The sequence below is a fragment of the Geotrypetes seraphini genome, chromosome 16 (genome assembly GCF_902459505.1).
Source record: "Geotrypetes seraphini chromosome 16, aGeoSer1.1, whole genome shotgun sequence".
NCBI lineage: Eukaryota > Metazoa > Chordata > Amphibia > Gymnophiona > Dermophiidae > Geotrypetes > Geotrypetes seraphini.
This window is the reverse complement of record NC_047099.1, coordinates 45,611,484-45,627,583: the sequence shown is the minus strand read 5'-3', so window position 1 is coordinate 45,627,583 and position 16,100 is coordinate 45,611,484. Positions and strand designations below refer to the sequence as shown.

At 44.9% G+C, this 16,100-nt stretch overlaps 1 protein-coding gene across 2 annotated transcripts; it reads left to right on the top strand.

Annotated features, from left to right (window-relative positions):
* Window positions 1-1,335: 1,335 nt before the first annotated feature.
* Window positions 1,336-14,054, top strand: LOC117350071 (tumor necrosis factor-like). 2 transcript variants are annotated; one of them, XM_033923999.1, is made up of 4 exons: window positions 1,336-1,956; window positions 5,693-6,051; window positions 10,911-10,959; window positions 13,352-14,054. In XM_033923999.1, exons 2-4 carry the CDS (start codon window positions 5,878-5,880, stop codon window positions 13,774-13,776), a joined length of 648 nt encoding a protein of 215 aa, XP_033779890.1. In that variant the 5' UTR covers window positions 1,336-1,956; window positions 5,693-5,877; the 3' UTR covers window positions 13,777-14,054. The 2 variants fall into 2 exon arrangements, 1 of the variants encoding a protein (XP_033779890.1); XR_004537231.1 differs by lacking the exon at window positions 5,693-6,051 and having other exon boundaries at window positions 13,352-14,048.
* The last annotated feature ends 2,046 nt before the right edge of the window (window positions 14,055-16,100 follow it).

Here is a 16,100-nt window from a genome sequence, read left to right as displayed (position 1 = left end):
CCTCTGGAGCTTACCAAGGGTAAGGAGTGATCCCACTCCAGTCCTGCTTCATCTGGCTCTGGGTTCAAAATGGCATTGCTGATCCGGAGTAGTAATTATGTGGGAGAGGGGATCAGCGATGCAATTTTAAATTGGAGTTGTACATAGCAGGACCAGAGGGGGGACCATTCCTTGCCACTGGACCTCCAGGAGGTGGGAGGGGAGGGGGTTCCAGGGACTGGAGGAAGGGTTGGGCTGGTTGCAGATAGGAAGAACTGCAATTCATAGGCATGACTTGGAGGGGGAGGGTTGGCTGAGTAGAGGAATGGAGAGCTGATTGGGTAGGAATTAGGGGTTCAGGAGAGCTGATCATAGAGAGGGGAGGGGTTGGTGGGTTTGAATTGGGAGGAAGAAGCTGATTGGAAATTGGAAGTGATGGACAGGGATTGCGTGGGAACAGGTGGTATCACTGAAGATGGCTGTCAAGTTAGTGCCCAGGAAGTGTAACGTGCCTAGTCCAATCGTGCAGAGGGACCGTGTTATCAGCCCTGGCATGTCATACGGTGCCCATGTGTTAACTATCTGGTCCTGCATGGTAAAGGTAGGGAAGATACAGAGCACAAGCTCTGCATTTACCAGACAGGTTTTGTACTTACCATATGTTACATTTTGTTGTTAACTCTACTGCACTTTCGATAAAGTGCCCCTTAGCTGTCAAGCCTTCAGTCCTTCTTACTGCATCTTCTACTTCCTCAGGGGTGGCCACACACTTACAGAAACCAATTCAGTGCCACAGGGATCCATCCAGCATTCTTACCTCCTTTCTCATGGGCAACAGAACTGGGTGGCCACAGGGGCCGTAGCCCTACTGACTTAATGTTCAATAGGCCCACTTCTCCTGGACTTGTAAGGAAGGTTAAAACAAGCATCAACTAATCACTAAAATAATTACCTTTCACTTATATTTTATGAAGGACCTCAGTGGCTACCCTCAGAAGACTTAAATGGTCCAAACTGAGCATCAGTATGTCAAAATCGTCATAAGTCCAATCAAAATATTCTTCAAGTAATTCTAGTATTTATATTTCTAGTTTTTCTCTTAATTTAATATTTTAAAATTTATAATACTCATCTTTAACTCTTCAATCAAATCAAACTTGGAACAGGAAGAGGCACAGACAAACACATGGTGAGGTTCTTGTGGGAAAGGACCTCTGACCTCCAGTCAGTAGGTGGCAGCAGGCTCCACCTGGCTTCTTAACTGCCTTAGTGTGCTCTATGCTTGACACTTCCTCTCAGAGGTCATCTTCTTCCTGCTTAGATCTGTATATAAACCCACCCACAAGTTGGCGTTTTTGCTAGAGTGTGGTTGGTAGTGTTTGCTGTTGCTTCGCACGTTGGGCGTCATACTATATTTTGTATTCGGATTCTCCTTGCTGGAAGGTTCCTCAATCTCGTACTGGGCCCAGATGTATTTCTGTTCTGAGTCTTCCTGGTGAGAAGCCTGTGCTTTTGTTTTCAGTCTTCTTCTTGGTACTCCACCTCAGGCTCAAGGTTGGGCACCTAATATCTGATGACTCAGCTCAAAGGGAAAGTGGCTACATCCCAGACCTAGGCTGTTTGATCTTGAGGATATCCTTTCTGCAGACAACACCTGCTCACCCTTCCTGGGTCTTGGTCATTACAGTCTCTCTCTCCTCCTCAGTGATATTCCGAGACGTCTCAGAATCAGATTAGGAAATATTATTGCTGTGTCAATGTTTACACTTGATGCCAAAGTAATCCAAGAACAGGAGTCCACTTTTCCCTAACAGCAGGGAGTGCCAAGTACAGCAGAAATTACTGCTCCTTGTATGCAGTGAAGGATTGTGCTCAAGACCCTCAGAGATGCCAGTTGATGATGGCTATCACTATGGATAAAATAATGATCGAAAATTGTCCCTTCTGTGTGATTCCAGCACAATTTCACTTACCCAGGTGAGAAAGGGGAGGGAACATATGTGCCCACACACACTGTTTCTGTTTTGTTTTCCAGTCATAGAAGGCCAATTTCTTCAGAACTGCCCAGGTAAGTTCAAGAGTGCCGGTTTCCCCTCTGCTATTTCTGGAAGCACTGACATGGGGGTGGGGGTTAGAAGGGCATGTAGACAATGCTTCCAGGAGCATCTCTTCCTAATTCGTCTATAAGTGGATGCCTATTTATCATTTAGCTGGGACAATAAGTACAAAGTGGCAAAATGATATAGATGCAGGAAAAAAAATTCTAGTAATACATCATTTATAATAAAACCTCAATAATACGAAAAATAGAAAAAATAAATGGAACAATTGAAATCAACCCTTGAATGATGGTACAAAGAGGAGAGATTTTCTCTCTCTCCTAAAAAAAGGTACGGTAACCTCTTTAGTAATAAACCATTCATAACAAAATCTCAATAATGCAGAAAATAAACAGAACAAAGGCTGTATCTGTCTCCTAAAAGAACGTATGCCTTTCTGTAGTTGTCTCTCCAAAGGCGATCAATTCCAATTTCTTGACCATTGGTCTGACCCAGTAAGGCTATTCTTATGTTCTTATCTGGAACGTGTTGCCAGAGGTTGTGGTAAGAATGGATAGCGTAGCTGGTTTTAAGAAAGGTTTGGACAAGTTCCTGGAGGAAACATCCATAGTATGTTATTGAGAAAGACCTGGGGGAAGCCACTCCTTGCCCTGGATCGGTAGCACTGAATGTTGCTACTCTTTGGGGTTCCGGAATCTTGCTGTTCTTTTGGATTTTCATGGACTGTTGCTACTCCTTGGGTTTTGGCCAGGTACTAGGGACCATCGTAAGAACGGGCTACTGGTCTTGATGGACCATTGGTTTGACTCAGTAAGACTATTCTTATGTTCTTATTTGGGAATGTGGGTTCATAGACAAAACCGCCGAAGACAAAGGCGTGCGCCGACAACTGAGCGCAAGACGGAAGCGCGCGCCAAAGAAAAAGAGTGTTTTTAGGGGCTCCGACGGGGGTTTTTGTTGGGGAACCCCCCCACACTTTACTTAATACAGATCGCGGCGACATTGTGGGGGGTTTGGGGGGTTGTAACCTCCCTCATTATACTGGAAACTTAACTGTTTCCCTGTTTTTTAGGGAAAAAGTGAAGTTTTCAGTAAAATGTGGGGGGTTACAACCCCCCAAACCCCCCACAACGCGGCGCGATCTGTATAAAGTAAAGTGGGGGGGGTTCCCCCCCACACCCCCATCGGAGTCCTTTAAAACAGTCATTTTCTTCGGCGCGCAGCTCCACATTGCGCTGTTGTCTGCACGCGCCTTTGTCCCGGCACACTTTTGACCTGACACCGGGAATGTGACCTTAGTGACGAGACTGAATCATAGAAAGCAAATAGCTCTGCAAATAAGCAGATGACATTCCTATTATTCCAACACTTGTGTACAAAAAAAAGAAATTAATTGGGACCAGAGATTCGCTTCCAGTGATCCCAGGACACGTACTGCCTCCAGCGCAGATGTTGGCAACCTTTATAAACTGTATAGCAGAGAAATTGGACCCCTTCTGGACTCTGGTGCTTCTCCATAGATTTTGTTGTTCTTCCTGCTCTTTCTCCTCTTCCCCCAGGATAAAGTATGGCGCGTTTGCTTTTTCTTTGCTGGAGTCTTTCATTTTCTCTGTTAGTTACATAAGAACATAAGAATAGCCTTACTGGGTCCATCAAGCCCAGTAGCCCGTTTTCATGGTGGCCAATCCTGGTCACTAGTACCTGGCCAAACATTCCATGTGGAATCCCCAGAGTAGCCACATTCCATGCTACCAATACAGGGCAAGTAGTTTTGGGACATGTGTTGCCCATTTCTCTTGGCTTGCTCTTCTGTTGTGTACTGTGGTGCAGAATCTGGCTTCTTGGGGGTTCCATCTCAGGTTGTCTGAACATTTCTGTTTCTATTGTGCAGTCACTTATTCTGTATTTGGCAGGTCTGTTTGTGTTCTGCGTGTGTAACCAAGGCTGGGTATTTTGCTAACTTCTGTGTAGCTCTCTGGCTTACTTGAGGGATGCTGTAATGTTTGCAGAGCTGTCTTTTCACATGAGTGTTGGCAGTTCGTGCAGTGGGATTCCCAGGGAAGGTTTGGGAAGCTCTAAGCTGGGGTTCAGGCTTAGGGTTTAAAGTGAAATGGTAGAGTTGGGATTGGGGAAATATATTCATCCATTGTCTGGGTAGAATTCCTGCTATTTTCCACATTACTGGTATATTTTCCTGCAGAATCCTGGAATAATCGTGATTCTCGGTATCTGCTTGGTATGAGCCCCATAGTCACTTTGGCCTAGGACTGACCACAGATTCAAGAGTCAAGGTCACTCCATGGTGCAGCCACACCTCAAATACTGTGTGCAGTTCTGGTCACCGCATCTCAAAAAAAGAATTAGAAAAGGTACAGAGAAGATCAACGAAAATGATAAAGAGAATAAGATGACTTCGCTATGAGGAGAGGCTAAGAGACAGCTCAGGAGAGATATGATAGACGTCAATAAAATACTGAGTGGAGTGAAACGGGTAGACATTGAATTGTTTGTTTACCTTCCAAAAATACTAGGACTAAGGGGCACCCAATAAAGAAACATAGAAAGATGACGGCAGAAAAGGGCTATAGCCCATCAAGTCTGCCCACTCTACTGACCCACCCCATTAAGTCTGTGTGCTAATGACCCAGTTCCTTAACTCGACCTTCGTAGGGATCCCACATAGATGTCCCATTTATTCTTAAAGTCAGGCACGCTGGTGGCCTTGGCCACCTGCACTGGAAGCTTGTTCCAGTGATCTACCACTCTTTCCGTGAAGAAATACTTCCTGGTGTCACCATTAAATTTTCCTCCTCTGAGTTTGAGCGGATGCCATCTTGTGGCCGAGGGTCCTTTGAGAAAGAAGATGTCATCTTCCACCTCGACACGTCCTGTGATGTATTTAAATGTCTCAATCATGTCCCCCCTCTCCCTACGCTCTTCGAGAGTGTAGAGCTGCAATTTGTTCAGTCTCTCTTCATACAAGAGACTCTTGAGCCCTGAGATCATCCTAGTGGCCATCCGCTGAACCGACTCGACTCTGAGCACGTCCTTACGGTAATGTGGCCTCCAGAATTGCACACAGTATTCCAGATGAGGTCTCACCATGGTTCTGTACAGTGGCATTATGACTTCAGCTTTCCGGCTGACGAAGCTACCAAGTACTAAATTTAAAACAAACCAGAGAAAACATTTCTTCACTTAATGTGTAATTAAACTCTGGAATTTGTTGCCAGAGAATGTGATGAAAGCAGTTAGCTTAGCAGGGTTTTAAAAAAAATTTGGATGTTTTCCCAAAAAGAAAAGTCCAAGATGGACTTGGGAAAATTCACTGCTTATTTCTAGGATGAGCGGCATAAAATCCGTTTACTGTTTTGGGAGGTGAAGAGTGGCTTAGTGGTAGAGCTGCCGTTTCAGCACCCTGAGATTTTGGGATCAAATCCTAGTGTTGCTCCTTGTGACCTTGGGCAAGTCACTTATCCTCCATTGTCCCAAGTACAAAATCAATACTGATATCTATGTAAACTGCTTTGAATGTGTAACCACAACAAGTCCCATTCTCCCTACCTGCAACCTGGGTTGGCCATTGTTGGAGAGAGTCTGTCCTATTTAAGACAGAACATGGTGATGCAATGTCCATCTGTCCTGTTTCCTAGGAGATGGGTGCTGCCTTTTCTTCTTTGGATGGAGAAGCAATGCTGAATTTCAGCTGGGAGGAGCTTCAAGCTTTGCCAGTTTCCTCTTACCAAACCCACATGCTGGAGCTCTTTAAAAAAGGATAAATACAACCTAAGCTCAGCAGACTGCCTCAGATGCTGGGCTGAAAATCGTTTTGAAGAACATGACGCTGCAGGACAGCAAACGCCAGCCGGACCCTGCAAGCCCAGAGTCTGGTTTGAGGAAGCTGGTGTTTGGTCTGCTCTACTGGGTGCTTCTGCTGTCGGTACTTCAGCTGGTCACACTAAGTCTCTTCTTCTCGCTAGTTTATCCGTGGTCCTTCCTGTCCAATGCTATGGTGAGTGTTTCTGCCGCTCCATCCTCTGATTTCTCAGCTCTTCTTACTTGTTAGAGAATGCAACGTTTCATGAAACTTCACAGTCTGTATCAGGATAAATAGTCTAAGAGAGAACATTTCTTCCATTTTAAATACAGGAAGTTTATACTACAGCTGTCAAAACTAGAAGCTATTAGACCACAGAATGTTCCCCAGACATTGCTCTCCCTTTTTTCTCACTGTATCACATGGTGTAGGGAATAAAGACCATCCCCAGATGCCCTTGTCAACTTTCTCTCATCTTGGAACAGATGTTCTCCTTAGGAAAACCATTTTCCCCTCACCACTGGCCTGCTCCCTCCCTCCGTGAGTTTGCAGGTTTATCCAGGAGTGGTAGGAGGAATATCGCTCTTGGCCAGTTTGTGAAGGTATTTTGGATACCTCAGGTTCTCCGGCACGAGTGTAGCGGACAAAGAGTCTGAAGGAATTCCCAGGGAAGCAGGAGATTCTGTGCAGAAGAGGCTCTCGGCCTCCCAAGTTAGGTCTCTGGTATCTCAATCCCTTCAGGAGAGGGTACAGGGGAGGTGTCACACTATGAATCTACTGAAGAGGTTCATGAGGTGTTAATGACCAGGGAGGATACAAATCAATGATTTAAAAAAAAAAAAATAAATCAGATTTTTAACCCTTTAAATCGCTTTTCTTTTTTAATTCTGTAGCATCAGGCTAGATATTTATGTAATGTTTAAATTTTCTTCATAAATGAATTCCATTAAACCAGTTAAATCAAATCTACCCTGGTGGTGGCAGTGGCTGGTGTGAGAGGAGGAGGAGGGTTTCTGTCTGGGGTCCCAGTATGTGAAGCTTGGGCTAAGGAGGCAAGGTAGTCACCGTCTCTCCTGTGTTTCTTTTTGGGAGGAAGAGCTGCTGGTGGGAGAACCTGAGTGGACTTCTGGAGGTTTCAGTAGTCACCATGCAGTGGTGTCTTGTGTGTCTGCGGGAACTCAAGAAAGGGTATTCCGTGGTGGGATGGAGTGGGGCAAATGGCTGCCAGGTTCAGTACCATGCGGATTCAAGACAGGCAGCTGAGTGATAGATGTTCTTGGGATGAACCGAATTGACAGAAGAATCTCCGAGAGGAGGCGAGTGGGCTAGTGGCGGGGACAGGTGGCACATCCTAAGAAGGAACCATTTAAAAAGATTTTCCAAACTTTGGGAGAGCAAATCCGTTCCTGACTCTGACAGATGCATGGCTGACTCATGCTGCTCGAGCACGGAGAAGCGCTGAAAACAGGGGCAGAGAACACTTGCTCAGAAGAAAAACCTTGGAGCCAGACATCTAATGGGGCTTTTCTTGCTGTGCTGAGAAATGTGTCCAAATGTCTTTGTCTCCTGTGCAGAAGCGGAATTACCCGTCCTGAGACTCCAACACCGCATCACAATGATCACAAGATAGGAATGTTTCTACATCCAACATCGAAATTACACTACACCCACAAGCACACAAATGACACAGACACACCCACATTTCACCTGCTCACACTAATCCATACACTTTGAATCATTTTGTGGCAGCCAGTATGACTGAGAACCAGAACCCAGTAAAAATACTGGGTTGGGAGCGATTTTTTTTTTTTTTTTTCTTTATCAGGTGATGATCTGCACAAATAGGATGAAATCATATGCATGGTATTATTATTTTTTTTTTTTTTGCAGTATAGCACATTAAAAAAGTGAGGAATTTCAGCTACTACGAATACAGCGCTGTACATTAAAACATTCCAGAGAAAGTCCCTGCTCAGTAGAGCATACAATCCAATCAGACAAACAGAACAGGTAGGGAGTCGGGGAATTTCTCAGGCATGGGGGTTAGGAGTTAAAAGCGAGTGGGGGTTAGGAGTTAAAAGTGACCTAAAAGTGGGCTTTTAGCCTGGATTTGAATACTGCCAGGGACAGAGCAAATTGGTAGGCACAGCTCTTCCCACTGCAAAGTCCCAAACTCTTCTCTTCTCCCCTGCGTGCGATCAGCTGAGCTGGCAGGGGAGAAGAGCCACAATTAGCTGATCAGGGCTCCAGTGCTGGCTCAGCTGATCGTAGGCAGGGAGAAGCAGTTTGGGGCTTTTACCCCTTAAAAGGGAGGCGTTCCCTTTTGTGCAGCACAAGGAGAGCTCATTAAAATACTCATGAGCCCTTTGTAATGCATTTGCAAGGGGTTCTCAGTGACTGCTGTGAGGATCGATGAAAGCCCCCCCCCCTCCAAAGAGCTTCTATGCCAGTAAGACTGACTTTAACATATCTAACTGGCACAGAAAGCTTTTGAGCACTGGAGGCTGAGTGTATGACTATGAATGTGGGTGTGTTTGCACCAATGAGTATTTGTGAGTCGACAAATCTTTTATACTCACACACACATACCCTGTTATATATGAACACAGTTACACCCACTGCGAGACACACACATACTCACTGCCTGCCTTACACAATGTCACACCCACTAACCCCTCTCTTCCCCCTCCTTCACTTATGCTCATGCCACACATTCTCAGTATACACACATTGGCATAGGAGCTACTTCTATACACATTCATAGTTGTGAATAATTGGGTTTTGGCCAGGTACTAGTGACCTGGATTGGCCACCGTGAGAACGGGCTACTGGGTCTGACCCAGAAAGGCTATTCCTATGTTCTCTTGTGAAGCCAGGGCAGATAATTGAACTGACATTATAAAATGGACCTTCCAAAGTTTAACCGCAATTGATTTAATTATCAAATTGCAAAGGTTTTGAATTCACTTCCCATAGAAATTCGTATTTCTACTCCGAATGCTCCATTTTGAAAAATCTAACCTCATGGCTGTTCCAGAAATCTCAGTTAGGGGTTTAGCTTGATCCCAACTTTGACCTTTGTGAAGCGAAGTTGCTCTCTGTAACCCTCTGTATCAGAAGTAGAGAATAACACGGTGACAAAATTCATCACCGTTCCCGTCCCCGCGGATAACCGCGGGAAATAATTCCATGTCATTTTCTAGTGTCTATTTCAATCTCGGTCCTTCTACACCAGCATTCTTCAAAGCAAAGCTTGCGGGTCAGTGGTTGTGGCCATTCATACTCTGATTCTTATGGGAGCCAAGGATAATGAAGCCATTGTGACATCACTGATGTGATTGGCTCTTAGGCACTGGTGGAATGAGGCATTATGACATCACAATATCTGCTCTGGATACCAGAGACTGTCATTCTGTAGTGTCTGTTTCAACCTCAGTCCTTCTACACCAGCATTCTTCAAAGCAAAGCTTGCGGGTCAGTGGTTGTGGCCATTCATACTCTGATTCTTATGGGAGCCATTGTGACATCACTGATGTGATTGGCTCTTAGGCACTGGTGGAATGAGGCATTATGACATCACAATATCTGCTCTGGATACCAGAGACTGTCATTTTCTAGTGTCTGTTTCAACCTCGGTCCTTCTACACCCGCATTCTTCAAAGCAAAGCTTGTGGGTCAGTGGTTGTGGCCATTCATACTCTGATTCTTATGGGAGCCATTGTGACATCACTGATGTGATTGGCTCTTAGGCACTGGTGGAATGAGGCATTATGACATCACAATATCTGCTCTGGATACCAGAGACTGTCATTCTGTAGTGTCTGTTTCAACCTCAGTCCTTCTACACCAGCATTCTTCAAAGCAAAGCTTGCGGGTCAGTGGTTGTAGCCATTCATACTCTGATTCTTATGTGAGCCAAGGATAATGAAGCCATTGTGACATCACTGATGTGATTGGCTCTTAGGCACTGGTGGAATGAGGCATTATGACATCACAATATCTGCTCTGGATACCAGAGACTGTCATTCTGTAGTGTCTGTTTCAACCTCAGTCCTTCTACACCAGCATTCTTCAAAGCAAAGCTTGCGGGTCAGTGGTTGTGGCCATTCATACTCTGATTCTTATGGGAGCCAAGGATAATGAAGCCATTGTGACATCACTGATGTGATTGGCTCTTAGGCACTGGTGGAATGAGGCATTATGACATCACAGTATCTGCTCTGGATACCAGAGACTGTCATTCTGTAGTGTCTGTTTCAACCTCAGTCCTTCTACACCAGCATTCTTCAAAGCAAAGCTTGCGGGTCAGTGGTTGTGGCCATTCATACTCTGATTCTTATGGGAGCCATTGTGACATCACTGATGTGATTGGCTCTTAGGCACTGGTGGAATGAGGCATTATGACATCACAATATCTGCTCTGGATACCAGAGACTGTCATTTTCTAGTGTCTGTTTCAACCTCGGTCCTTCTACACCCGCATTCTTCAAAGCAAAGCTTGTGGGTCAGTGGTTGTGGCCATTCATACTCTGATTCTTATGGGAGCCATTGTGACATCACTGATGTGATTGGTTCTTAGGCACTGGTGGAATGAGGCATTATGACATCACAATATCTGCTCTGGATACCAGAGACTGTCATTCTGTAGTGTCTGTTTCAACCTCAGTCCTTCTACACCAGCATTCTTCAAAGCAAAGCTTGCGGGTCAGTGGTTGTGGCCATTCATACTCTGATTCTTCCCTCTCTCCTTAAAGAATGACATGAAGATGGTTTCCCGCAGTTATCTGCGGGGACGGGAACGGTGATGAATTTTGTCACCATGTCATTCTCTAATCAGAAGCCTTTGTTAGGAGTTTAATCTGATTCTAATTTGCATTCTATGTTGTTTCTGTGAAGCGATAATTCTGTTGTAACCCACCTCGAACTCTGCTTTGGAGGATTTGGTGGAATATACGATAACATAACTTAATAAGAATAAACGTGCCCAGGCTCTGTTCCAGGGCACAAAGTTGCTACTGTCACTCCCACCTCTGATCGTTTAATTTCTTTCTCAGGTGCAGGAAAGCTCTGTACCGGTGGCACATCTCATTTTCAAAAGCTCAGGTAAGTGTCTGATGTCTTTCCCTGTGCGAAGAGCAGAGAGAGGTATTGCCTAACTTGAGTGGTACATCACAATATCCCCCACAGCATAAAAAAAGAATTCCCATATTGGGACAGACCAAAGATCCATTGGGCCCAGTATTCTGCTTCCAACCAGTGGCCAAAACCCAAAGAGTAGCAAAATTCCAGAACTGAGATTGTGATGTCATAATGCCTCGTTCCACCAATGCCTAAGAGCCAACCTCAGCAAACACAAATCTTGAAGAAAGTCACTTCGTTAAGGTCAAAAATGAATTCAACCCAAATGTAAATTGTTTGCATATCTAGTAGAACTCTGCTCAGAGACATGAAGGTTGAAAACTCCGCCTCACCACCCAATCATCGCAGTGCTCAATGCAAATTCAAAGCTGTACTCGTAGCAGTTCATTATACTCGAGCTATAGAAGCACTATAGTAAGAAGAAGCAAAAATTGTTTGGCGAATTTGCTATTTTGTTTAAAGTTAGTGAGACTTCACCTCCAGTTTAAATTGTATTCAAACCTAATGTCGGTTCCCTGAAGCAGTACCGAAACGTGGCACGTCGGAACCAGTAAAAAGTTTAAGCTAAGTCTCGGTACTTAGAAGTTCCTCTATAGGTCGAGTAGCTAGTGATAGTATAATGAACTACTGCTACGAGTACAGCTTTGAATTTGCATTGAACACTGCGATGATTGGGTGGTGAGGCGGAGTTTTCAGCCTTCATGTCTCTGAGCAGAGTTCTACTAGATATGCAAACAATTTACATTTGGGTTGAATTCAATTTTGACCTTAATGGAGTGACTTTCTTCAAGATTTGTAGTCACTCAACAGCGAATTAGTTGAGTTTATTACCCCACAGTGATATTTTGTAAGAGCCAACCTCAGCAGTGATGTCACAATGGCTTGACTGGACATAAGACTGAAGGTCCATCAAGCCCAGCTTTCTCTTTCCATCGGTGGCCAACCCAGGTCACAAGTACCTGCCAAGATCCCATGAGCGTAAAACAGATTTGAAGCTGCTTATCCTCGGAAGAAGCAGAGGATTTTTCCAAGTCCATATTAATCAAGGCTTATGGAGTTTTAGGAAATTGTCCAAATCTTTTGTAAACACTGCTAAGCTAACTGTTTTTACCATATCTTCATGTTTTACCATATGTGAGTCAAGTATAGGCCAATGAAGCCATTGTGACCTCACTGATGAGGTTGGCTCTTAGGCATTGGTGGAATGAGGCATTATGACATCACAATCTCAGCTCTGGAATGTCGCTACTCTTTGGGTTGGCCACTGTTGGAAACAGGATTCTGGGCTTGATGGACCCTTGGTCTGTTCTTATGACACCTAAATCCCTGATGTAGAACCTTGCATCAAATAGCTATAATTTGAGTTCCTCTTTCCCCCATACATCAGTTTGCACTTCATCCCATCATCTACCATTTGATGCCCAGTTTCACAAAGTCCTTTTGCAATTTTTCATAATTCTCTTGCAATGTAATAACTTTGTGCTATCTGTAAATTTTCCCCTCCCTTTACAACACCACAAAAGAGGTTTTCAGCGCCATCCAGCATGCTGAATGCTCAGCGCTGCTCTGGCGGTCAGAGTTCCTATGACTTAGGATTTAGCGCACTGGCGCTTAAAACCTCTTGTTATTCTCATCTGTATAAGGGTCATTTTGTCAAGTCCTCAGCTTCCCACTCAAAAATTGCTGATCTCTAATGAAGATGTCTAGAGTTTTTGGGTATGGTCTCAACTAGGTCCAGAACTATTTTATTTTAGTTGGGCTGCTCTTTTTGTCTCTTTGAAAGATGTCGAGTGGGGACTCTCCTTGAAAATACATTAGTGTCGACCCCTGGGGAATCCCCTTTCACCTCTGTTAACATATATCACAGTCTCCTCCAGCGATACATTATCTAACAGTAACCTCCTCCCCCCAGTGAAACTCCAATACCATAGAATACTTTAAAGCCTTAAAATGAAATGATTCTAGAAGTCCAGGTTTTTCAGCACGTGCCTGAGGTCTGCTGGCTTAGCCCATGCACAAGATCTCCTAGTGAAAAGCAAAATAAGCACCTGTGTATAATATCTAAGCTGCTTCGATAGTAACTACAGAAAGGTGATCTCTCTATATAATATGTAAACCACTTTGATTATAACCAATAAAATTGCAGTGCAATAAAATCACCTTTAAAAGTGGACTAACATGGCTCATTGTGACCATCACTTCCCTCTCTGTCACCACTGCCTAGCACAGGAGCCTCTCCGCATGGCCTCTTCTGCTCACGGATTCCTCCATATCTCTGAGCGCCTGGGAACTTTGCTGATCTAGGGATAACGGGGATATTCCTGCTGGTGGTGATGACGTTTTCTCTGTGTTTCAGAGCACGGAAGAGCGGAGACTGTGAGTTGGCAGGCTACAGGTCGAGCCTTTCTCTTGCAATCCAACCTTCTGCAGTCTGACCAGCTGGAGCTGCCGTGGGATGGAACGTACTATCTTTACACCCAAATTACTGTTCATGAAACGTGCGCCTCGAGTAGCCCAGCCACTGTCACCCTGTTGGTCAAACACGAAGGCAAAGACAATGACAGCGCTGCCTTGCTGAGGAAGGACATCTCCTCCTCCTGCAGGGTGGAGAACCCCAGCTCCCACTACATGGGTGGACAGTTCCACCTCTCCAAAGGTGACAGGGTCTTTGTCGAGTGCTATCCATCTCTAAAGGTCGTTCCAGAACCACAGGAAACCTTCCTTGGAGCTTTTCTCTTGCAGAAAACCAAAACCATTCCACTGAGTCACAAGACAAAATAACTCCACATAATTTATCTGCTTTTTTCAAACACGAGGTGTCCCTGTCTCCCCCAACCCCACCTCTTCTAAAGCTTGGTGAAGTGCCTCCATCTAGGAAGGGACTGAGAAAACACGTGTCCAGGTGGACAGAAGGAGGCGCAGGGGTTACGGCTACTGTCTGTATAGATCAGTTCTTAACTATGTGGCTTTATTTCTGTATTTATTAATCTTCATAAAGTTATTAACATTCTTCATATTTTTGCAGAGTTAATAAGTCTCTCAGAAGAGGGGGCTTCCACCCCCAAAAAAGTATTTCTTTGCTACTGAGAACTTAAGAAGTGTTCTTAGTTAATTTAATGATGCTGGTTTCAGATCTGTAATTGAAATTCAGCTAGCACGTCAGGTTTCTGATTTTTTAGACAGTTTGCCATATCGGCACAATATTGCGAGTATGAAGTGTGTCCCACTAAACTTGTGATAAGGAGTTTACTCTGAAAACCAACACGAAGACAATTTGGAAACATGTTACAGTATAGATTTACACCTCTTTTAACTCACACAAAAGTGATGTCAGCATGTTCAGAAATTTTCGAGACACTTGCACATTTGTCTCTCTTTGCAAGAACCAACAATAGTCTCCCATCATACTGGGATTGAACTTTCCCTGATATCTGCTTTCCATCACCTTGACATCTTCAGGAAATCTTTCCCCAGGCTCAATCGCTGACATCACCAAGATTGGGTGGGAAGAAGTTGAGGTGAGAATGTAAAAAGTGCATTTTAAGTGATATTCTCTGATCTGTGGTTACCAAGAAAATTCTGAACAATCAGCCCAAATGCTGTTAATCCGGAATAGCAGACAGTGCAGTACACATGAGGTGCCCACGCTTCGTCACCAAATGCTTGTATGTACTTTGAAGTCTGCTGGACAGATTCTTTTGCTGATCTTGGGCTAGATTCACTAAGCAAATCGATCGTGTACCGATCGGTTTGTGACCTGATTCACTAACCTCTGTCCTGATCATCCTCCGAGCCGCGCATGCAAATGAGGGGGAAAGACATTCAAATGTAGGCAGGCAGTGATTCACTAATCAAAACCTGCAACACCGACTGGGCTGGCCGATCAGCAAACAAGCGACTGCTGGGGACCAGTCGTTCAGTGGTTTCCGACTGCATCTCCTGCTCTCTGCCCCCAATTTTCCAACTCTCTGCCCCCGACTCTCCTGCTCTCTCTGCCCTGAGCGCTGCCCTGCTTCTGCCGCGACTCTCCTGCACTCTCTGCCCCGAGCGCTACGCTGCTTCTGCATCCATCCGAGGGTAATTAAGGAACTGAAAGGGGCTATAGCTAACTGCTCCAACTAATAGCCAATCTGTCGATCAAATCGGGAAAGATCCCGGAAGACTGGAAGATGGCGAATGTTACGCCGATCTTCAAAAAAGGTTCGAGGGGAGATCTGGGAAATTACAGACCGGTGAGTCTGACCTCGGTACCAGGAAAGGTGGTAGAGGCACTGATAAAGGACTGCATCATTGATCACCTTGATGGACACAGGCTGATGAGGACCAGTCAGCACGGTTTTAGCAAAGGCAGATCGTGTTTGATGAACTTGCTGCACTTCTTTGAGGGAGTAAACAGGCGGATAGACAAGGGCAACCCGGTCGACATTGTATATCTGGATTTTCAGAAGGCGTTTGACAAGGTTCCACATGAATGACTACTTCAGAAAATTGCGAGCCATGGAATTGAGGGTGAAATACTCACCTGGATTAAAAACTGGCTAGAGCATAGGAAACAGAGTGGGGGTAAATGGACAATACTCGGACTGGAAGAGTATCACCAGTGGGGTGCTGCAGGGCTCGGTGCTTGGACCCGTGCTCTTCAACATCTTTATAAACGATCTGGATATTAGTACGATGAGTGAGGTGATTAAATTTGTGGACGATACAAAGTTATTCAGAGTAGTGAAGACACAGGGGGATTGCGAAGATCTACAAAGTGACATAATCAAGCTCGAGAACTGGACATCGACATGGCGAATGAGGTTCAACGTGGATAAGTGTAAAGTGATGCATGTCGGTAACAAAAATCTCATGCACGAATAAAGGATGTCCGGGGCGGTACTTGGAGAGACCTCCCAGGAAAGAGGCTTGGGAGTTATGATCGACAAATCGATGAAGCCGTCTGCACAATGTGTGGCAGTGGCGAAAAGGGCGAACAGAATGCTAGGAATGATAAAGAAGGGGATCACGAACAGATCGGAGAAGGTTATCATGCCGCTGTACCGGGCAATGGTGCGTCCTCACCTGGAGTACTGCGTCCAGCACTGGTCGCCGTACATGAAAGA

What these genes read in the sequence shown, in the direction of transcription:
- LOC117350071 (XM_033923999.1), top strand. Translation starts at nt 5,878, where the DNA reads ATGACGCTGCAGGACAGCAAACGCCAGCCGGACCCTGCAAGCCCAGAG. An exon ending in CCTTCCTGTCCAATGCTATG is followed by an intron (nt 6,052 to 10,910) that starts GTGAGTGTTTCT and finishes TTTCTTTCTCAG; the next exon opens with GTGCAGGAAAGCTCTGTACC. An exon ending in TCTCATTTTCAAAAGCTCAG is followed by an intron (nt 10,960 to 13,351) that starts GTAAGTGTCTGA and finishes TCTGTGTTTCAG; the next exon opens with AGCACGGAAGAGCGGAGACT.